Below are 24,482 nucleotides of genomic sequence, written 5' to 3'. Positions count from 1 at the left end.
TTGGGAGTCGTAAAGTTAATTCTAGGTGGGATAAAACGGAGGGAAAAAATAGACAGTGTACTCCAACAAGAGCATAATATCTTTTTGGCAATTTACAAATGACAAAGTTCAGAAAACATTTGTTTTTGGACCTTCAGCCTAATATGCGTGTGTGCGGGCATCTAGCTTATGCTCCCATTAGAGCATAGTTTCCACTTACTCCCCCAAGCAAAGAGGCACTTAGGAGCATATCTCGGACTTAAAATTGTCAAATCCACTTAAGAATCATCATATGATTGTTTTAAAACAAAAATTTTGAGTTTGAAACATTTAGATCTAACCAATCAAAACTTACACAATCACCATTCAATAATTTGATTTTCCAAGCATTCACCGCTCTCATTGAAATTCTCCCTCTTTTTTTTTTTTTTTTTTTTTTTTTTTGAAGTTGGTTGCTGGATTCAATAGGTTCCATCACCAAAAATACTCCTTTTAGTTTTACCTGATAGAGCAAATAAATAGTAATGCTTCCGGGGAGAAGAGAGAGAGAATATGCTTAATTATTCGGCAAAGTTGCAGTTGAACCTTCCCCCATTAAAGAAAGGAGAAATTCCTATCCACACTCATCTCTTGCTTGTCCTCCCAAAAACCGTGGTTTTCATTGCTCTTACTCTTTGTGGTAGAATTGATCTGCTATCAAATTTGAGGAATTTTCCACTCCTTTGTTTCTTGAATCAAAGCCAAAACATTCCGGAACAGTTTGTGGCCCCACGTAGTATACATTAGTTAGTAAATAATTTTGGAATTTGTTTGACAGGGCCGCAGGCTTATTAAAGTAAGTAAAGCCGTACCTCATAACTCATCCAAAATTACAATTCAAGCATTGGAAAACCTTTAAGTCGATTATCTTGACTTGAAAATTATAGTTGTGAAAAAAAATTAGGATTTCAAGCTCTAAAAATATTCACAGATTCACCATATCAATACCATTTTTTCTAGTTTTACATTTTATTAGTGGTGTTGGGAATTGATTTTAGAGCCATCATGAAGATTTCCTTTACCGAAAGTGTTTTTCGGAGGTGAGGCTTTATTTTATTTTCATAAAAGTTAGGTCTTACACAAACCCCATCCAATAATTTTTAAACTTCTCCAACTTATTGATGCGTACTCTTTCTCTAAACTAGTACAGAAATCCTAAAATGAAAGCACATTGTAAATAGGCATAAATGCCCCTCAGTTATTTTTTCCTATTTTTTCTTCATTTGTTTTGGGCCAGGGTAGCCGTTATATGACCAGAGCTGGACGTAGTATAAATTAGTTAGTAAATAATTTTGGAATTTGTTTGACAGGGCCGCAGGCTTATTAAAGTAAGTAAAGCCGTACCTCATAACTCATCCAAAATTACAATTCAAGCATTGGAAAACCTTTATGTCGATTATCTTGACTTGAAAATTATAGTTGTGAAAAAAAATTAGGATTTCAAGCTCTAAAAATATTCACAGATTCACCATATCAATACCATTTTTTCTAGTTTCACATTTTATTAGTGGTGTTGAGAATTGATTTTAGAGCCATCATGAAGATTTCCTTTACCGAAAGTGTTTTTCGGAGGTGAGGCTTTATTTTATTTTCATAAAAGTTAGGTCTTATACAAACCCCATCCAATAATTTTTAAACTTCTCCAACTTATTGATGCGTACTCTTTCTCTAAACTAGTACAGAAATCCTAAAATGAAAGCACATTGTAAATAGGCGTAAATGCCCCTCAGTTATTTTTTCCTATTTTTTCTTCATTTGTTTTGGGCCAGGGTAGCCGTTATATGACCAGAGCTGGACGTGGGCCTGGCCTACGAGGACAAGGGCCAAGGCGTAGCCACCCTCATAAGTTCTTAGATGTAATTTAAATAAGCCCCTTAAGAACATGCCATGACGGGTCAAAAGTAGGCGTTTTAGTAGTATCTTCCATATATATATATATATATATATATATATATATAGGAATATACTACAAAATGCCTATAGGCGAAAATGATCAGTGATTTTGCCTACCCTCATCACCGTTCAAAGTTTATCGTTCGGTCATAATTATCCGGTAGTGTTTTTTTTTTTTCTTTTTTTTAAAAATCGAAATGACTTGAAATTTTGAGCATGTGTTCATAAAAAATAAGCAAATCTACAAAAAATATAAAAAAAATATTTACATGAAAAACATTGACCAAATAGCGCCGAAATATTTTGGGGGTATTTTGATCAAATTATTTTCACAAATTATTTTTTTTATATTTTTATTAGGTGTGCATCACTAAGATGTACTCACACTCTAAATTTCAAGTCATTCTGATTTGTATAAATTAAATTAAAAATAAAACACTACTGGACAATCTTGACTGTGCGATGAATTTTGGACGGTGATAAGTGTAGGCAAAATCACTGTTCAGTTTAGCCTATACGCATTGAGAAGAGTTTTCCATATATAAACCTTCCAATACCTGAGCAGCTATAATGAATAGTAATATAGGAAAAATCCTAACCGGCAGATCTTCATCATGTGGTTCAAAATATGTATTTTAATTATTATTTTTTATAAATCTGATTGCGGTAAAATTTTGGCTGTATATACGTAATAACATTACGAACCATATAAAAATATAAAAAAATTATTTTCAATAATTTAAAATGACCAAATTACCCCATCATTTTATCAGGGGTATTTGGGTTCATTTTATATTTTGGAAAATATTTTTTATATATATTTTAATTGTGCATCCTTTTTTCTAGTATAGACATCTAAATTTCATTATGATCCGATTTCTAGAAAAAATGTATAATTCATAGAGTGGTATGCATTCTGAACCGCATGATGAAGATATGACGGCTGGGATTCCACCTATATTACTATTCATTATAGTTGCGCTTCTATTGTAAGGTTTAATAAAAAAATTTATTTTCAATAATTTAAAATGACCAAATTACCCCATCGTTTTTCCTGGGTATTTCAGTCATTTTATATTTTGGGAAATACTTTTTATCTTATTTTTTTTTGTGCATCTTTTTTTTTAGTACAGACGTCTAAAATTTTATTATGATCCGATTTTTAGAAAAATATTAAAATTCATATAGTGAAATGCTGAACCACATTATGAAGATCTGACGGCTGATATTTCACTTATATTACTATTCATTATAGCTATCATTCTATTGTAAGGTTAGATATAATAGAATGACAGCTATAATGAATAGTAAGTAATATTGGTGGAATCTCAACCGTCAGATCTTCATCATACGGTTAAGAATGCATATCACTATATGAATTTTAATATATTTTTTTTAAAATCAGATCATAATGAAATTTTAGACATCTGTACTAAAAAAAAAGACATACAATTAAAATATATATATATATAAATTATTTTCCAAAATATAAAATGACCAAAATACGCCTGGAAAACGCTGGGGTAATTTGGTCATCTTAAATTATTGAAAATAATTTTTTTATATTGTTATATGGTGTATAATAGTGTTAGGTATATACATCCAAAATTTCATCTTAATCAGATTTATAAAAAAAAAATTAAAATTAAAATAGTGACATGTAGTTTGAATCACTCGATGAAGATCTGACGAGTGGGATACCCACCTATATTAATATTCATTATAGTTCCACATCTATTGTTAGCATATATATATATATATATATATATATATATATATATATATATATATATATATATATATATATATATATAAGGTGTGGTTTCTATAAAGGTTGCAATCTTAAACAATCCATTTAAGGCGCAGCTTCAAATTTTAACATAACATATAATTTTGAGGTAAAATGTTTTTAAGATTATCTCAAAATCTATTTTCAAATCTAATTATAAAATTTTGAACTCCAAAAATGATTAAAATCAAATAGATCTATAAACATATGAAAATCTTGAAAATAGACGGTCTAGATAATGTGTTGTAAGATACACCATTTCTAGGACTCAAAATCCTTTTTTTTTTTCTTAGTCATACATCTCAATGTCGAGATGATCAATTAGAGGGATTTTCAACATTAAAACAACATTAATCGTTGGATTTTTAAGGTGCATCTGTAGTTCTACATTTTAAGGTTGCAACCTTATATAAACTTTTCCAATATATATATATATATATATATATATATATATATATATATATATATATATATATTAAAGAAAAATGCTAACAATTGCTGGGCAGCTATAATGAATAGTAATATAAGTAGAATCCTAGCCATCTGATTTTCATCATGTGGTTCATAATGCATATCACTATATGAATGTTAATATTTTTTTTCTAAAAATTAAATCATAATGAAATTTTGGATTTATGTACTAAAAATAGGGCCCACAATTAAAAACTGTATAAAAAATATTTTTCAAAATATAAAATAACCGAAATACCCTGAAAAATGACAGGGGTAATTTGGTTATTTTAAATTATTGAAAATAAATTTTTTTATATTTTTTATGGTATGTAATAGTGTTAGGTACATACACCGAAAATTTCATCTTAATCAGATTTATAAAAAAAAATATTCAAATTTATATAGTGATATGCATTTTGAACCATATGATAAAGATTTAACAATTGAGATTAATATCTAACAATTGAGATTGATCGACTATTATAAAATTTACTCAATTTTAAATTATAATAATATAAGATTTTCATTGATATTTATAAATGCCTCACAATTTTTTAAACATAAAACAAGATCTGCATATTCATACTTGTACGGAGCACGTAATAACTCGCATCCCTTGCTTGCTATGCATAAATGCAATGGAGAGGCGTGGCATTTAGGCGGTAGGTGGAGGATTGGCACGTTTAGTTGGTGTGTGCCTTTAATGAGCCATCGCGAGGGCAAAACTGATTGGTTACCGGAAAAGTTAAAAGATATTCAACTTCCGCGGTAGTAAATGTTCATTATTATGTAAGATTGAACTTTGAACCTCAAATTTTAGAGATATAATCTCTTTGACCCATAGATTAACCTCAATAAAAATATTTCTTACTTGTAGCCTCTATTCACTTGAAAATATAATGTCTCGAGATTGAATAGAGACTATTTAAGTTTTATACGGTGAAATCTAATTGTTAAAAAATTTAAATTTCAAATTTTTTTTCTTCTAAGAATAGTCTTCTAATAATTCTTAAGCAGTTTCCAAAATTTCACATTAAAAAAACGTTTCTAAGTAAGTATTACGACTGAGGGAGTAGAAATAAGGTATTGCTACCGAGGGTGCATGGTATATACATGCCGTAAAAGTTGATGATAAAACACAAAAAAAAAAAAAATATATGGTTGAGGTTTCTACAATTGCAAGGGTTAATGAAAACAAAATCAAACCTCACCTCAAATCCTTGTCCCCAAAGCACTTTGGGCTTCCATGATGGCTCGAAAATTATTTTCGAACAATGAGATTTTAAACTGAAAAAAGGATACATATTTAGGATCTATAAGAACTTAAGTTTAGGGCAAAATAAATAGTCTAGATAATTTGTTATAATATACATGATTTTTAAAATTTGAAAAACAATTTTTACAACCACAATATTCAAGACAAGATAACCAATGTAAGGGTTCCTTTAATGCTTGAATTGCAATTTTCATTCAAGTGTGAGTTGGGGCTTTACTTATTTCGATAGGGTTGTTGGATTATCAAACCATTTTCGAATTTTATACTTCTTCTTGGGCTTGGTTGCGTCCACGTAGTAGAGTTTGTGCCCCCACGTAGTAAAGTTTGTGCCCTTGCTTGTAAAGGGGCCTCAACAAACTCAATTTAGGAAAATTGTTTCATGCGAGCTTGACTGCATTTCTACAATATGAAGACCAGAGTTATAAAACATCCATCGTTAGAAGCAAATAGTTGATCCATCTAAACATAAGTGTAATTAACGTTCAAATGATTCTTTAATATAATTATTATTTTTAATTTTCAATTTTTTTTATCATATTCATCTATGTTAAAGATTATATATTAATTAAAAATTAAAATCAAAATATATTTAAAATATATATTTATTAGGAAGCTTGCATTTCTACGATAGACGGGCCGGACGCATAGAAACCGTGTCCTTCTATTTAAGGTTTGGTTACTCATCAACTCCTCGTGTAGGAATCTCCTCTAACGCCATCTCTCTCTCTCACACGCCATGTGAAGAACCTCGACATGAACTCTTTCTCCCTCTGTGAAGAACTTCGACACGAACTCTTTCTCTCTAGGTGAAGAACTTCATTAAGCTCTCTCTCTCTCAAAGAAGGAAGTTTATTGTCTTTTGTCCCTGTACCCTATCATATTTTTGTACATTAAGAGTCTCAACAGGCTTTATTTTCTCTCTCTTGAAGCGAAGATGCTTTGTTAATTTCTATTTCCTCTCTCTAGAGCTCTCTCTCTCTAACATGGAGCCCTCCAATCCCAGCACACCACTCACCAGTTTCTTCTCCACCAAAACCTCTTCTTCTTCCTGTTCTAATGGCGTTTCCATCTTCCCCTCGTCAAATGAGACAATCAACGGCCACTATCACTCCTCGAGCCTTATGGGAGGTCTCCCTCCTTCCCCAAACCATCTCTCTCCTCGCCAAATGGAATCTCTCACCGCTCTCTGCGACACCCTCATCCCTTCCATCGACGTCGATTTTCATGGCCAACAACCGCGAAACGCCGGAGACGACGCGATTCGCTCCTTTGCCACCTCTGCTTTCATGAGCGATTTTCATGGCCAACAACAGCAAAACGCCGGAGACGACGCGATCCGCTCCTTCTTTGCCACCTCTGCTTCCATGAGCGGGACTCCTGACCATGTAAGATATCGATGGGCTTGGACTTAGCGATTAGCAGTTGGACTTAGCGGTTAGCAGTTGAAGTCAAACAACGCTATATCTCAAGTTCCATTCCTAACCCGCTATATCTCAAGTTCGATTCCTAACCGGCTAAAAAAAAAGAAAAAAAATACCACCTTAGAAGTACATATTTATTTACTAACTATGCTATTATTTGGGTTTCAAATAATATGCTAGCATCTCCTCAACTGTAAGTCCATTGGCATGAGGCGGTTGATGAGGTGCAGGCAGCTGATATGAAACCAAAATGATGCATTTCATGAAGTTCGAGTCAGGGCCGCCACTCATAAACCTTCTGATTCATCATCGAATGTTTGAGGAGTTGCTAGCGCACAGTTTCTAAAACCCAAGTTATACCATAATATGTTCTTATTTATTTGATAGTGAATGCTTATCTTCTGAGTGAGATTTGCTGCTTACTTTTTATGACAAAGTCTACAAGAATGCGTGACATCCGTAATACACAGTTTGTGTGTGGTCTATGCGGTGGAGACCTGTGTAGAAAAAATCGAATCAGAATGGTTAACCTTACATGGGCCCGAAGTGGATCAACCGATCTAATCGGTAAATTGGCCTGTTCAATTGTTCTAAACGGACAAGTCCCGGGCTATCAAAGAAGTGCTTAAAAAAATAAAAAATTACTAAAAAATCTAATTAAATATGAAAAGTATATTTAAAAAATAATTAAATAAAATAAATTAAGTTGAAAATTAATAAAAAAATGAATGTTATATTATTGATTTGTGTCTAGGAGATTTTTAAAAAATTTCAAAAAAGTTGAAAAATATAAAAATAAATATTAACGACCAAAGCAATTTTCAATCTTTACCATAATGATGAAAAGTATTAAAAAATACATTAAAAATAAAATCCATTATTTTTTAAGATTTTATATAAATTATTTTGTTGTATTTTTAAAATACACAGCCGGCTACCAAAAGTGTCTAAAACCAGAACGGGCCAGTGCCTGGTTCCGATCTAAAGCGTCTAAAACCAGAAAGGGCCAGTGGTTTGTTCCGATCTAATCTGGGGGTTGCTGGTTAGACGTCCCAATTTTTCCTTCAACAGTGGAGACTTTATGTAGCACAAACATAGCGTATTACATGAACATATCATAGAGTCCATTCCATTACTAATGTATACTCTCGATATTGCATTAATGAGTTCCCAGACTGACATCGTCGTGGACACTGTGAGGCTGGGAAATGACAGGTTTAACCAGGTTCCATATAAATTATTTTTCGATTTTATCACTATCTCTATTATTAATGTCAGTAGTTAACGCGTCCTGTGCAAAGAATAACAATGAGAATCACTGTTCAACAACTCGGCCAATTCCACGGACTCGGCATCTTGGATGTTATTGACCGTGAAAAAATCTTGTTGAGTACAACGCCCACAGCCCAAATCCGATATGATGATCATGATTTTATTTTGTATTTGAATTTTTTTTTTTTATAAATTTAAATTATTTGAAATTTGGGGTGTCTGTTCTTCAAAGCTAATAGAATCTAATAAAAATAAAAATATAAATAATTTACAAAAATATAAATTGTTCAAACTACCCTTAAAATGTTTCGAGGGTATTTTGATCAATTTATATTTTATGAATTATTTTTTTTATATTTTTATTAAATGCGAATTGATGAGAAAAATGAACGTTCCAAATTTCAAGTGATTTGGATTTGTATAAATAAAATTAAAATTAAAATATGAAATGAGGTCGTGATCGTCAGATCGGTTCAGATTCAATCGGGACCATAGGTGTTTACTGTAGCAGTCAGTCCGTAGGCATATGGAATCCACTCCCTAACATTATATATATATATATATATATATATATATATATATATATATATATATATATATATATACATCAAAAATTTCATTAGAAGATGTTGTTTTGATGCCCAAATATCCTCAATTCATGATCTTGACATCAAGATGCATGGACATGAGAAAAAAATGGATTTCAAATTTTGGAAATAGTGCATCTTGTAATGCATTTTTGGACCGTCAATTTTTAAGATTTTCATAAATTTGCTCGATCTACCCTATCTTTTAAGATTGAAATTTTATAATTAGGGATGAAAATATATTTTAAAGTTATCATAAATATTTTCAGTATTGAAACCACATTTCTCGATGCTATTTGAAGGTGCACTTTACTTTGATTGTTTAGAGCCTCGACTGACGTCCTAAACAGTCAAATTAAGACGCACCTCAAAAATTCACTAGAAGGGGAAGTTTCAATGCCAAAAAATCCTCAAATTGATCATCTCAAACTCAAAATGTATGGATATGATAAAATATGGATTTTAAGTCTTGGAAATAGTGCATTTTGTGATGTATTTTTGGACAGTTAATTTTCAAGTGTTCATAGATATGCTCGATCTATACTATTTTTTAAGCTTCAAATTTTATAATTAGAAATGAAAATAAAATTTCAGGCCATCACAAAGATTTCCAGTAGTGAAACATCTTTCGATGCTATTTGAAGGCACGCCTTACTTTGATGGTTTAGGGCCTTGGCTTAATACAAGCCACACCCTAAAAAATAAAATTAAGGCGCACTACAAAAATTTCACTAGAAGTTATTTGGATGCTCAAAAATCCTCAAATTGAGAATCTCGACTTCGAGATGCATAGATATTAAAAAAAATAAATTTCAAGTTTTGAAAATACCGCTTGTAATGCATTTTTGGACCTTCAATTTTGAAGATTTTCACTTTTGAAGCTGAACACTACTTCCATTGTTTAGAGCCTAGGCCTTGTACAAGCCACTTTATTTTTCACAACTTTTTGAATTTTTTTCTTTTTTATGGTGGTTACTATTCGGGTGAATCCACATGTGACTCAACTGGGTAACTCAGCCCTAGTCACGCTAAAGTAGGAGTTCCCAAACATCGCAAAATAGAGGAGAAGATATAATTAATGATTTGGTTAGGGGGACGTCATGATATAAATGATGGGGTCCAACCCGAATCTTGACAATAATTAGAAGATATGTTGCATGTTACATGTAATCTCATCCATCCATTTATATCCATGCAAAATTTATGGTCGCAAACGTTCATTGCCAAGAATAGGCAATTGAAATGAATCATTCTCTCTCGAGGAGTGGCAACGGGCCGGACCTGCTCGGGCCAGCCCTGGCCTACATCCTATCCTAGAGCCTATTAGGGCTGGGTGCTTGGGCCGAACTTGGCCAAATAAAAAAAAAGAAATAAAAAACAAAACAGAGGGTAGGGCTGGGCCGGGCCAAACCAGGCCGGACTTGGCTCAAGCCGCTCTGCCCTAGGCTTGAGCTATGATTGCTTGTCCTTGGCGCTTGGACCACATCTCGTCGCCCATGCCCCAGTTCTTTAGGGCCAGTCTGGCTGGGCGGTCCTGGTCCACTGCACCCATTACCACACCCTTAGTACCTAATACTGTCTTTTCTTATTAGAGCACATGATTCGTCCCGGGCCACTGGGCCCATATCAAGTGTCTTTTATTGGCCTTGGTTTGTATGTTACATGTAACATGATGTGCTTTCCCCATAATAGGTTCATCCTAAGCTTGTAATTGGGTTGCCATAGTTTGCTTGCAACTCCCAAATTGTCAGATGTTTAATGAGGGGTGGCTGTGTAATATCGTTCCCCCTTTCAGTATCGGTCAAGAAATTGATTGAAAAGTCAGACCATGGTTAAGACTTAGCTGTAGATCACGGTACCTATCTTCTTCCCATGTCTCTAATGCCTTGATTAAACTTGGAAAATCAAATCATCACATAAGGAAAAACGAATTTATTAAAATTATTCCAACTAAATCATTTTAAGATCTCCTAGAATTTATAATTTCATTCGAGTCGTTCTGTAAATTATTAACATTTTAAAAATCTTCGGCCCGCCGTTTCTTTGATTTCTCCATATTTTTAGCTAATATGTGTGAAAAATCCAATTGGAAGATTTGACAAAAACTATCAACAATTTTAAAAATGTATTAATAGGTATAATTTCCAAATAATTATACTTGACAAAAAAAGTAGGTATAATTTCCAAATAATTATTAATGATATTAATCATTCAATAAACTCACGTCTAAGAGTCACAAGAATATACCCGAGGTTTTCAAGTGACGGCAATTCAGTGAAGAAGACACACCTTTTAATCCTTTTTTAAAAGTAGATTAGGAGCTTAGATTCTTGAATATATTAGTGGGGTGGTGTTAGTGATAGGAATGGAAACCACAGTGTGATGATTAGGTGTGGGGATGCTACCACCAGGACCCTAACCCCTTTCTTAATGACATAGATTTGACTAACAAATTGTGTAGGGGCTCTATGGAGAGCTTGTTTGACAAGCAGGGACTTGTTCCCATAACTGAGACCTTTGCTTTTACAGTAAAAGTTTTTGCACAATTTCGGAAAAAATTTCTTGGGGTTCGTTGCTCGACTCGGTTAATCATTTTTTCGCTGTGACCACCTCGTTTCAGATCCCAAACGCTGGTATCGAAATATTTGTTCTAGTTCCAAACTTTAGGGCGAGTTTGGACACAACCTTGGGGATATTGTGCCTCTTAGTATTACAAAATTAAGTGGAAATTATGAATTTTTTTCCTCTTATGTCTATGAACAAATAACCGCTAAGGTTTAGGTCATGCTAGGAGTAGCATTCTTGTATAAGTGGGGAAAATATTAGTACATATCCCATTTGGTGGTCTTAAATTTAGAAGAAGACTCAAATTTTATTGAGTAGGTTAGCTTTATATCTTTTTGTTGAAGGGAACATGCGAAATTTAATATTTCAAAAGTGTAGGTCATGTCAACTCAAGCAAAATTTTCATTAAAGGCAGCAGGCATAATGGTTCAAATTGAACCAACCACATCATCAAAAATGATTTCCATTTTTTTTTTTAATTTTGAGATGATGATAATATGAAAATTGGGTTTTAGTTCAAAGGTGTAAGTTGGCTTTATTGAGTAGGTTAGCTTTATCTCTTTTTGTTGAAGGGAACATGAGAAAATTAATATTTCAAAAGCGTAGGTCATGTCAACTCACGCAAAATTTTCATTAAAGGCAGCAGGCATAATGGTTCAGATTGAACCAACCACATCTAAGGGTCAAAAATGATTTCTATTTTTTATTTTTATTTTTTAATTTAAAAATGATAGTAATATGAAAATTGGGTTTTAGTTCACTTTTTATAATTATAATTAAATAAAAATATTAAAAAATTTTAAATATAAAATATTAATCGAAATAAATTTAAGAAAACAAATTTTAGTTATTTAAGAGAGAGAGATGATTGAAGGTAAAAAAATTAATTTCAGAAAACAAATTTTTTCGTCAATTTAAGTAGAAGATTCTTCTCCGATAAATGTGGTAAAAACAGGGATATATGGAAAGATTACCACCCCAATTTGGGCATCAATAATTAGAATCTACCGCCTTTTCTAGGAAAGAGATCTTGAAAATTAATTTTGAAGAATAAGAACAAAGTTTAAAGAAAATACACAATATAAAGTTGCAAGGAAAAACCTGAAAAACTGTGGGCCGTGAATCCTAGACAAAGATGTGGTTACACATGAATCAATCGGCATAACATTTTTCAATGATGTAACCAAGTTCTCTTCAAAGCACAAAGGTTTAGCGGATGGGATTGGTGGCGATACCACGAGTCCCCTCCAAACCGTGACTAGCCCCAACCCCTCTACGGAGTCAAAGGTTCGAATACCGGTATACCCACCCCAATCAATGTAATGATATTGATTGTGTTAGGAGGTCCCAATTACTTTTGTTCAGATGAAAAAACTAATTCTATTGAACTTTGAACGCAGCTGGTAGCAATAATTGAATCCTTTATGCTTTTAATGGTTGAGGCTGATATGATCTTTTTGTACAAAAACTAAATTATCACATTATATACTCTTGTAAATGACAATATGGTAACAAAACCGATAGACACAAAAATAAAAGGCCGACCACAAACCCATAACCTGGATCGAGTGTGCTAAAATTTCAACCAACTTTCCTCTCGTGTAGTATGCTATCAAACTTTTCTACTATCCTTGTGGCTTTCAACTTGGGCTGGCAATGGGCTAGTGGCCATGTTGAGCCCAATCAGCCTGGCCCTCAAAGATTAGGGCTCGGGCCAAAAACTGTTGCCCAAAAGCTAGGCGAGGGCTGTGCAAGCACTGTCTGAGGACACGGCCCGACCAGACTTGGGCCAAGGCCGGCCCAGTTTAGCAGCTCTAGCCCTCTTTTTATTTATTTTTCTTTATTAAATTTTTTATTTAATTTGGCATGGGCCAGGCCCTCATTGGCCCATTCAAGGCTGGGCTGGGCCTGGACTAGCCCTATAGACAAGGGAACCAAGATTACAGAGCCTTTGAAATGTGTCGAGAAGAGTATACGAATTTTAACTTCGATATAAAGAAGTCATAATCAACTTTATCCATCATATGTGAATTTGGGTGGCTGCGAATACCCCATTGACCAAGCTCAAAATCTAAGATATTTTTATTAAAAAAAAATTACCGCAATGGATAACTATAAGTGATTGAGACATTTTATTTTTTTATTTTTAATAATGTACAATCCCATATTTATTAGTAGTTTAACTATAGTTGTATTTTCCTCATCACATGTACAATCTAGAAAAGTTTTACTCTCTCTCTCTCTTTGGAGTGAGATATTAATTTATTGTTTGTTGTATTAGGTTGCAGGATTGGTGTCAGGAAAAGTGAAGCATGCATTATCAGGTGTACTTAGGTTATGCCTATGGTTGTTGTCAACCTGGTATGGTACCTTCATAATTTGTGGAACGCTAAGTTTGAGTAGCCATTTCCCCTATTTCCAGAGCTTCCCACAAATCATACAGCCCAAAAGGGAAGAGATAATGCTTTCATGGTCCACCAGCTCAATATATCTCCTCAGAGCACTTTTCCAGTGCATTAAGTTCTTCGTCCACTTGATCTTCTACTCAAAGGTATTAATTTACACGCAATATCAGAGAGACAAACTCTCTCTAAGGAATGAGTACTGTATGATTATCAAGAGTCTACCTTTAAACAATCAAATTAGAGCTTACCTCAAAACTTTCACTACAAGAGGTTGTTTTGATGCACAAATATCTTCAAATTGATCATCTTGACATCAAGATGCATGGACATAAGAAAAATATGGATTTCAAGTTTTGGAAATAGTGTATAATGTATCTTTGAACTGTCAATTTTTAAGTTTTCATAGATCTGACAATCTACACTATTTTTGGAGCTTTAAATTTTATAATTAAAGATGAAAGTATGTTTTAAGGTTATCATAAAGATTTTCAATATTGAAACCACATTTCTCGATACTATTTGAAGGTAGGCTCTAAATAATCCAATTAGAGCCTAGGCTTTATATATATATATATATATAGATTGAAAAAATTGGCATAGGTTTACTAGCTCACAACTACATATGAGCTCAACATCCTAAATTCAATTTGGGACGATCTAACGGTCATGACCTTGTTTCGTATTTAAATTTTAATGTTTTTTCTACATATCCAAATCACTTGAGATTTTAGACCTGTGTTATTGAAAATTGTAATAATCTAATAAAAATATCGAAAAAATAATTTCAAGAACTAAATTGATCAAAATGCCCTCAAAAATTTAAAGGGGTATTTTGGTTAATTTATTTATTGTATATTATTTTTTAATATTTTTATTAGGTGAGCTTTGATGAGAAGAATAAATGTCTAAAATTTCATGTGATTTGTATTTCTAGAAAAAAAATAAAAATGAAATATGAAATGAAGTCGTGACCGTCAGATCAGCTCAGATTTAATCTGGGCCGTTGGGCTCATATGTAGCTGTGAGCTAATGGGTTTTGTAACAATCTTAAACTTTTAATAATAAAAAAAAAAGAAACTTTTAATAAGTGATGGTCCATATGAGCATGATAGTCTTTAGGGACCATCACCATTTTTAAAGCTTTTAGTTTGAATTTGTTTGTTTGCTGTTGCCTTGCCACGTTCGGTGGACGTGGGCTTTAAGCGTCTAAGAGGTAATATAAACGTTACACCTCGTGTATGAGGTGTAACTTAATAAAACATTATTATAAGGTGTCGTAAGAGTTTAAATACGAGAGGCGAGGTCTCTCTCTCTAGTCGAATTTTTATCGAAAGCTTCCTCTCAAAATATTTTAAGTAAGTGACATCATCTTCTTGAAAAATAGTCTGTTTTTAATAAATAGTGATATTTCCGCCCAAGATCTTTATTTTATAAGCTTTGTGTGTAAGTGACCTCATTGTCTCGAAAAATAATCCATTATTTTTAAAAATAAAATGAAATAATTATTTCTACTTATTATCATGAATTTTAGGCGCGATAAATTTTATACGCACGCGACCTCATTATCTTGAAAAATAATCTTTTTAATAAAAATTGTGATATTTTATCTATGTTAGAAATTTTAAATGCGGTAAATTCTTAGAAAAATAAATTTATTTATTTTTCTTGTCTATTGTTAGAAAATTTTAGATACTATCAAATTATTAGAAATAAATGTGATATTTCTGTTTTTAGTAAAATTGTGAAATTTCTCTCTACTGTTTTTAAATATTTAGACATTGTGAATTTCATGTGCAAATGACTGCCTTATTATCTAAAAAATGACATTTTTGTATTTGATTATAGTATTGTTGTGAAATGTTTAATTGCAAATTAACATCCCATAAGTTGTGATAATTCCGTATTCTTGAATTTCTATAAAAAAATTTCTATACATATTAGATTGGCAATTATGCTAGAATGTCTTTACGAACTGCTACCTTTCTAAATTTGAGCCCAAAATATTTGATTGGTTGAAATGTTATTGAAAGTGACTGTTATTAATGGTGTCAGTGAGATTTATATTAATGATTTCAGTGATATGTTGAGTACATGATGATTGCTGCTTTCGAATGTTTAAAGAGATTTAGAAATAATTTAAGTATGCAAGTGGACTCATCCGGTTCGCCGGTGAGGTATAAGTGGATCTACCCGGGACGCCGGTAGGGATTAAGTGGACTCATCCGGTACCGCGGTGAGGTATAAGTGGACCTACAGGGATTAAGTGGACCTATCTGGGACGCCGATAGGGATTAAGTGGACCCATCAGGACGCTGATGGGGTATTTAGGCGACCTACTTGGGACGCCAGTAGAGTATTTTGTGAAATCCTTTGAATTATGCACTGCCGTTAAAGTGTTATGTGCATTTCAATTATTCGGATTATACTTAATTATGCATTTATTGAAAGTGAAACTGTTGATGCATTTCTGTTACTAGATCTTCTTTTTGAAAATATTGATATATTTCAACCTTGATTATTTTTAGGATTATGATGATCATTTACTGAGTAGCCAAACTCATCAAACTATGGTAAACATTTTTTCAAGATAACTGCGGATTCATTTCGAGTGCTAGTCAAGATATTGTAGTTGTGTCTTTACGAACTGCTAGTCAAGATATTGAGTGCGCGGCAGGATCAACTTTGGAAAGATATTGTAGTTGTGCTTAAACTTTATTTTGTTATTTTTTAAAAATTCGCCATTGTAAATTTGTCCTAAAAAGAGATGTACATATATGTTTTGACTGCCACATCTCAGGAATATCAGTATTGTAAATTCTTGGGGTGTGACAGTTATGGTATCAGAGCAATAGATTTAAGATTCTTAGGAAATTTAAAAATCTTTTTCAATAATCAAGTGCACAAATGTAGATGATTAAATTTCTTTAAGGGGGTAAGAATGTAACAATCCTAAACTTTTTTTTTTTTTTTTTTAAAAAAAAAGAAGAAACTTTTAATAAGTGATGGTCCATATGAGCATGATAATCCTTGGGGACCATCACCATTTCAAAGCTTTTAGTTTGAATTTGTTTGTTTGATGGTGCCTTGCCACATACAGTGGACGTGGGCTTTAAGCGTATAAGAGGTAATATAAACGTTACACCTCGTGTATGAGGTGTAACTTAATAAAACATTATTATAAGGTGTCGTAAGAGTTTAAATACGAGAGGCGAGGCCTCTCTCTCTCTAGCCGAATTTTTATCGGAAGCTCCCTCTCAAAATGTTTTAAGTAAGTGACATCGTCTTCCTGAAAAATAGTCTGTTTTTAATAAATAGTGATATTTCCGTCCAAGATCTTTATTTTATAAGCTTTGTGTGTAAGTGACCTCATTGTCTCGAAAAATAATCCATTCGTTTTAAAAATAAAATGAAATAATTATTTCTACTTATTATCATGAATTTTAGGCGCGATAAATTTTATGCGCACGCGACCTCATTATCTTGAAAAATAATCTTTTTAATAAAAATTGTGATATTTTATCTATGTTAGAAATTTTAAATGCTGTAAATTCTTAGAAAAATAAATTTATTTATTTTTCTTGTCTATTGTTAGAAAATTTTAGATACTATCAAATTATTAGAAATAAATGTGATATTTCTGCTTTTAGTAAAATTGTGAAATTTCTTTCTACTGTTTTTAAATATTTAGACATTGTGAATTTCATATGCAAATGATTGCCTTATTATCTGAAAAATGACATTTTTCTATTTGATTATAGTATTGTTGTGAAATGTTTAATTGCAAATTAACATCCCATAAATTGTGATAATTCCGTATTCTTGAATTTCTATAAAAGTTTTTCTATACGTATTAGATTGACAATTATGCTAGAATGTCTTTACGAACTGCTACCTTTCTAAATTTGAGCCCAAAATATTTGATTGGTTGAAATGTTATTGAAAGTGACTGTTATTAATGGTGTCAGTGAGATTCATATTAATGATTTCAGTGATATGTTGAGTACATGATATTTGCTGCTTTCGAATGTTTAAAGAGATTTAGAAATAATTTAAGTACGCAAGTGGACTCATCCAGTTCGTCGGTGAGGTATAAGTAGACCTACCTGGGACACCGGTAGGAATTAAGTGGACTCATCCGGTACGCCGGTGAGGTATAAGTGGATCTGCAGGGATTAAGTGGACCTATCTGGGACGTCGATAGGGATTAAGTGGACCCATCAGGACGCTGATGGGGTATATAGGTGACCTACTTGGGACGCCAGTAGGGTATTTTGTGAAATCCTTTGAATTATGCACTGTCGTTAAAGTGTTATGTGCATTTCAATTATTCGGATTATACTTAATTATGCATTTATTGAAAGTGAAACTGTTGATGCATTTCTGTTACTAGATCTTCTTTTTGAAAATATTGATATATTTCAACCATGATTATTTTTAGGATTATGATGATCACTTACAGAGTAGCCAAACTCATCAAACTATGGTAAACATTTTTTCAGGATAACTGCGGATTCATTTTGAGTGCTAATCAAGATATTGTAGTTATGTCTTTACGAACTACTAGTCAAGATATTGAGTGCTTGGCAGCATCAACTTTGGGAAGATATTGTAGTTGTGCTTGAACTTTATTTTGTTACTTTTTAAAAATTCGCCAATTTGTCCTAAAAAGAGATGTACATATATGTTTTGACTGCCACATCTCAGAAATATCAGTATTGTAAATTCTTGGGGTGCGACAGGTTTACACCTCCTTTTTCCTATATATATATATATATATATATATATATATATATATATATATATTAAAATAATTCTATATATATATATATTAAAATAATTCTTTAAAAATTTTCAATTAATTTTTTTTAAAAAAAATTAAGGTGTTTTGTCTAGTAAATAACTATATCTATATTATATAATGGGAAATTGTTTTATGCGGGATGTATTGTATTTTTACAATATGTGGTCCAGAGGTATAAAGAATAGATGGTCTATCTAAAAACAATTGTAACTAACTGTCCAAATGTTTTTTAATATAATTATTATTTTTAGTTTTTATTTTTTATTTTTCTTCCATATTCATGATCTCCATGTTAAAGATTATATATTACTCTAAAAATAATATTTAAAAATATGTTTATTTCCAAGCCCGCATTTCTACAATATGCGGGCTGGACTCATAGAAACCGTGTCCTTATTTAATTTGTTATGTACCCATCCTTGCTTGATGGTGGCCATTGCCATATACAATTAATGCGTCAACGCTTAAAATCTTGACGCTGAAGGTCTTGTTTTAAAACTTTAGAAACAAAAAGGTGGACCTCAAGTTTCTTATGTTAAAAAATGCGTCTAGAAAAAAGAGGCTTGGGGATAAAGTGTAGACACGATTAAAACTCTAGAAAAATGATACATATGGTCATTGTATCTTACTTGTACCTACAAATGTTTAAATGTTGACATGTATCAATATGCAACACCAACTTTTTGTCAGGTGTCTAGACTCTAGATTACCAGGACAATTTCGTGAGTTTTATCGTATCTAACCTGCATTAAGACCCATATGTCTCAAACTTCTTCCGACTCTTTCACACTCTCTAATCTCAATTTCATTTACTTACCCCTTTTTTGGCTTTTTTTAATCTCCATTTCATTTTATATTATATTATTGTAACCGGGAAAAATCTCCCTTATATTTCAGGTCGACGAAAATAACCACAATTCAACTTGGCAAGCTATAGGGTACTGTGGGCCAGATCCACAAAAGGAAAGCGGCTGCCCTCACGGTCAACAAGAATCCAAAGGTCCTCTTCAGCATGGTGTCATCGACCTGGACTCCATGGACCACCATACTTTTGCGCACGTCCTAAGAGCTTCGGGATTCACGGTATGGCCTTGATATGGATTCCCAATTTCTTAAATAAGGATGCAGTTTGTATAGAACCGTGGCTCTAAACAATCAAAGTAAAATGCACCTTTAAATAGTGTCGAGAAATATTGTTTCAATACTGAAAATCTTTGTGATAGCTTTAATATATATTTTTATCTTTAAATATAAAATTTAAAGCATTAAAATTAGTGTAGATTGAGCAAATTTATAAACACTTGAAAATTTAGAAAATTAACGGTCCAAAAATGCGTTACAAGATACACTATTTCTAAAATTTGAAATCAATTTTTTTTCATGTCCATACATCTTGATGTCGATATGATCAATTTGAAGATATTTGGGCATCAAAACAACCTCTTCTAGTGAAATTTTTGAGGTGAGCTCTAATTTGATTGTTTAGAGTCTCGACTGTATATAAATTTTTTCCATTAAATAATACGTAACATATAAAAATAATAGCCATAAAGATAAGAAAAATTTATCAAATTACCCATGATATAAATAATTTATAGAAATTTGCAAAAAAATTTTGTTTTATTTTTCATATTAAAAAATAGTCTTATATATCATATTTTGCAATCAAATCACATTTTTTTAGTGTAGAAAGCATATCTTAGTTTTGTCTCTTTTATATTTACCCGATTTAAGCTCAAAGTTACTATGTCCATGCTTTTTAGCATCATACACCTATAAAAATTTTAAAATAATTTTAAATAAATAAATTAACTATCCCTAAATGATTTAGGAGTAGTTTAATAATTTAATTTATTTTAAAATATTTTTTATAGATGTTAATAGTGAGAATTATGGAGATATCAAATATGAGCTTAATCAAATATATATAAAAGAAATTAAACCACACGCTATGTTACCAAAAAAAGACATAATTTTAAAATATGAAACATATATGGAATTCTTTTTAAATATAAAAAATAAAAATTATTTATTTATAAATTTCCCAAGGAAGTACTTCTCCAAAAATTTAACACTTTAATCATATCTTTGACCTAATTACAAAATACCCATAAAAACACACATGATCATTAGTCGTAGTAGTTGCAAATGGCAAGACGTTACATACTTTGGTCTTATATGGGTATTCTCATAAATTTACCAAAAGATAACAATGATAGTAATGAATAACAACAATAATAATGATCCTCCACTGCTTCTAAGTCTTTCGTGATGCCGTCTTCTTTTTCTCGCAAGGAGTTTGGTTTATCTAAAACATTCTTTTATCTTTTCCTATCAATGGTTCGAAAATATTTCAGGTCCACCAAACTTGGGTGGTGAACAATAAAATGAACGCCAAAGTGATCACATTTCTAAAATGTTAATTTTGTTTTGTGGAGTGAAGAGAATTTATCACCGTCTCTTTTATATTTAAATCGTTTATGATATTTTGTTGTTGCTCTCAAATGTATAAAAGAAGATTACGTTGGTCTGAGGTCTGAAACCAAGAATTGACTTCTATGTAATTCCCTATTTTATTTATGTTAGAGATGTAATTTTTCTAGAGAAAAAAAGAAAAAGAAAAACTTAAACCTAACGTATCATTTGAATTTGATTATTTTAATTTACTTTGTCCAGCAATTTTCTTGTTGTAAACCTTAGAACCGTGTAATGGAGGTGACATGTCTTACTCTCTATTGGATGGGTGGGGTCCCCAGTAAATCAACATGTTAATCAAGGGTTCCCCTCATTGGTCCGTTCGGATCCCTCTATCCTTTCATCCAACGGTAGGCAAGGCAACGCAACTGACCACCATAACACACTAGTAAGACTCGCCCACCTGATCAAAACTTCTTTGATCTTGATTGCAGTTTTTCGTGGAACACAGGTATCACAACCCAAAGAGAAATTCAGCAATTTTACAATAAAATGCGACGCGGTTGTGGTGGGTTCAGGCTCCGGAGGCGGTGTGGCCGCCGGCGTACTGGCGGTCGCCGGCCACAAAGTGGTTGTGCTCGAGAAAGGCCACTACTTCGCAAGATCCCAGCTCTCCCTCCTCGAGGGCCCGACCATGGACCAAATGTACGACCGCCACGGACTGATCGCCACAGACGACCTTAGTGCCATAATCCTTGCAGGTTCTACAGTTGGCGGGGGCTCGGCAATTAACTGGTCAGCAGCGATTAGAACCCCAGATCATGTCCTAAATGAATGGAACCAAGTTCATGGCCTCGAGCTCTTCGAGAGCAAGGCCTACCATCAAGCTATGGATGTGGTGGCTCGAGACATGGGGGTGCAGACACAGGTATCCGACGAGGGTCTTGCTTGTTCTGCACTAAGAAAGGGGTGCCAGGAGCTGGGATTTCCAGTGGTAAATGTTCCGAGGAACTCTCCGGACGACCATTATTGTGGTTGGTGTTGCTTTGGATGCAAGGATGGGAAGAAGAAGGGGACAGGTGAGACATGGCTGCTGGATATGGTTAACTCTGGCAATGGTGTTGTGGTGAGTGGGGCCAGGGTTGTTGAGGTGGTGCAAAGGAAGAGGAAGGGGATGAGAAATTTAGCAGTTGGGGTAGTTTTTGAGAGGGAAAATAAGAGGCTTGGGTGCAGAGAAAGGTTTATGATAGTATCCAAGGTTACAGTTGTGGCCTGTGGAGCTCTAGGGACTCCAGTTTTGTTGAAGAAGAGTGGGCTGAGGAGCCAAGAAATTGGTCGGAATCTGCATATACACCCCACCAATATGGCATGGGGCTATTTTCCCGAAAATCGGGGTTTTGAGAAGGAGAAGAGGAGCTATGAGGGGGGGATCTTGACTGCCATGTTACCGGTTCCAGGGAAATCTAAGGATTCAGGTTATGGGGGTTTGATTCAGAACCCAGCTCTTCATCCTGGGATGTTCTCAGTGGTGATGCCATGGATGTCCTCACTAGATATGAAAGAGAGGATGACAAGGTATGTGTGTGTTGCCGGTCTTTGCCAAATCAGAATTACACCCAATTCAAATCGGTGGTTCCTGCACTCTAAATCGCTGGGGCAGCATAATTCACCCAATTCAAATCGGTGGTTCCTGATTTGGATTGGTGTACATACTCAAATGGAAAAAGATAATTAACAAGAGGGGAAATTAGACTATTATTTGATTCTCCCCTTTCCACCCGCCAACTTTTAAGATATTGTATAACACAAGAGTAATTTATGTACAGACCTTAAAATTTTAGGTAAAATATGAAATGTTTCACTTATATGTAAAAATTACAAATAAAGTAGGTCAACCCTCTTTTTTTATTTTATTTTTTCAAAATTGTCTCTCAGTCAATTTGAGCTTTAATTTTTTTTTTTTTTTTAGTAGTGTACTTCTAATGAAAAAAATAAAAAAAAAATTAAAATTTGGGTTGACCGAAAAAAAATTTATCAACCTTCTTTGTAATTTCTGCTTATAAAAAAAGTATTTTTTGTTTTTCCTAAAATTTTAAGATCCATTCGTAAAACACAATTGAAGCCATAATATACAGGCTCACACATACAGACATATATAGAAGCCATAATATACAGGCTCGCACATACAGACACATATATAGGGAGATGTGCTTTCTCTTTCAACTAATCCTTGTCTATCTTAGGTTCTCTCGAACCGTTCATCTCTTTGCCCTGGTGAGAGACAAAGGGTCGGGTGTGGTCAGCTCTCCCCCTTACCTCAGTTACAAGATGAGCCACAGCGATAAGGAAACCATGAGCAATTGCATGGAGAAGATGCTCCGAATACTCGCAGCTGCTGGGGCTGAAGAAATCGGAACCCACGGAAGCAATGGTGAAAGAATCAACGTAAAAGTTGCAAGCTCACATGAATTTGAGCGATTTGTGCGAGAAGTTAGCAGAAAGCCTTTACAACGATTCTCCAATGGATACTGGAGACCTATTTGTTCAGCGCACCAGATGGGTACTTGCAGGATGGGGGCCCACCCGAACGACTCGGTGGTCGATCAGAAGGGTGAGTGCTGGGAAGTTGAGGGACTGTACATTGCAGATTCGAGCGTGTTCCCGACTGCCTTAGGAGTGAACCCCATGCTCACAGTGCAAGCCATTGCTTATTGCACCGCACATGCAGCACTCGATGCAGTCTCTAGGAAAACTACCAAAAACTAGACTTTTATCATTCTGAACTTAAATTTTCATTTTTATATCTCTTTCTAGTTTCTCGGTTTGTTTTCCCGATAAGCAAACAGGGGTATTGAAATTTAAATAGGAAAAGTATACAAAGAAACCATTTACTTTCTAAAAAAAGTTACTGTAATTCTTGTTTGTCAGATTTCTAATCAGGTGGTTTTGTGAGTGTCATTGATAAAAGTCAAAAATTAAAATAAAAAAAAATTGAACTTTGTGATACATCTGAGGTATCCAATTTAAAATCTAATGATAGAGGTCATTGGGACTTGTACTAAAAGATGAATGATCTGATATTATACAATCTTATTTGCTTACCGATTTATGGGGGAGGGAAACCCTTTCTTGATATGATTTGATATTGTTTTTCTTTGGTTTTTTATAAGTATGGTGAAGACGTGACCGTTCACGAGTAAAGCATCGATAGTTTTCTTTTCTTTTTCTTTGTTTTGTGGAAAAATCACGTACGGACCTTAAAAAATAGTCTTTTACACGTTAATTCATATTTAGGGGCAGTGTTTGCAAACTCGACTTGTCCAACTCCGATCTGATGATTACAAATGCTTGATAGTGTTTGAATTTTAATTTTTTTTTTCTAAACATCCAAATCACTTGAAATTTTAGGCATGTGTTCATAAAAAATAGACGAATCTTGAAAAAATATATAAAAAAAGATATTTTACATGAAAAAATTGATAAAAATACCCCCTTAGAGTTTTGGGGATATTTTGGTCAATTATTTTTACAGATTATTTTTTTTTATATTTTTATTAAGTGCGGTTTGATAAGAATAAAACATGCCT

General features: G+C 33.2%; 1 protein-coding gene across 4 annotated transcripts; it reads left to right on the top strand.

Annotated features, from left to right (window-relative positions):
* The first annotated feature begins 6,122 nt into the window (after positions 1-6,122).
* LOC18422681 (Long-chain fatty alcohol dehydrogenase family protein) lies at positions 6,123-24,205 on the top strand. Of its 4 annotated transcripts, none has more exons than XM_006878567.4 (5): positions 6,123-6,814; positions 13,556-13,825; positions 19,378-19,563; positions 21,407-22,470; positions 23,139-24,205. In XM_006878567.4, the coding sequence occupies exons 1-5, from the start codon at positions 6,413-6,415 to the stop codon at positions 23,659-23,661; spliced, it is 2,445 nt and encodes an 814-aa protein (XP_006878629.2). In that variant the 5' UTR covers positions 6,123-6,412; the 3' UTR covers positions 23,662-24,205. The 4 variants fall into 4 exon arrangements, with proteins under 4 accessions (XP_006878629.2, XP_088716751.1, XP_088716750.1 ...); XM_088860625.1 differs by having other exon boundaries at positions 21,390-22,470; XM_088860624.1 differs by lacking the exons at positions 6,123-6,814; positions 13,556-13,825; positions 19,378-19,563 and adding an exon at positions 21,199-21,305.
* Positions 24,206-24,482: the final 277 nt, after the last annotated feature.

Source organism: Amborella trichopoda, chromosome 3, assembly GCF_054954075.1.
Source record: "Amborella trichopoda isolate Santa Cruz 75 chromosome 3, AtrichopodaSantaCruz75HAP2 v2.0, whole genome shotgun sequence".
In the NCBI taxonomy this organism is placed as follows: Eukaryota; Viridiplantae; Streptophyta; class Magnoliopsida; order Amborellales; family Amborellaceae; genus Amborella; species Amborella trichopoda.
The sequence above is the reverse complement of the archived record's forward strand: the minus strand, read 5'-3'. Positions and strand labels throughout refer to the sequence as shown.

Coding starts and splice junctions, on each gene's coding strand:
- LOC18422681 (XM_006878567.4), top strand. CDS start 6,413: ATGGAGCCCTCCAATCCCAGCACACCACTCACCAGTTTCTTCTCCACC. Junction 13,826..19,377: donor ACTTGATCTTCTACTCAAAG/GTATTAATTTAC, acceptor CTTATATTTCAG/GTCGACGAAAATAACCACAA. Junction 22,471..23,138: donor ATGAAAGAGAGGATGACAAG/GTATGTGTGTGT, acceptor TGTCTATCTTAG/GTTCTCTCGAACCGTTCATC.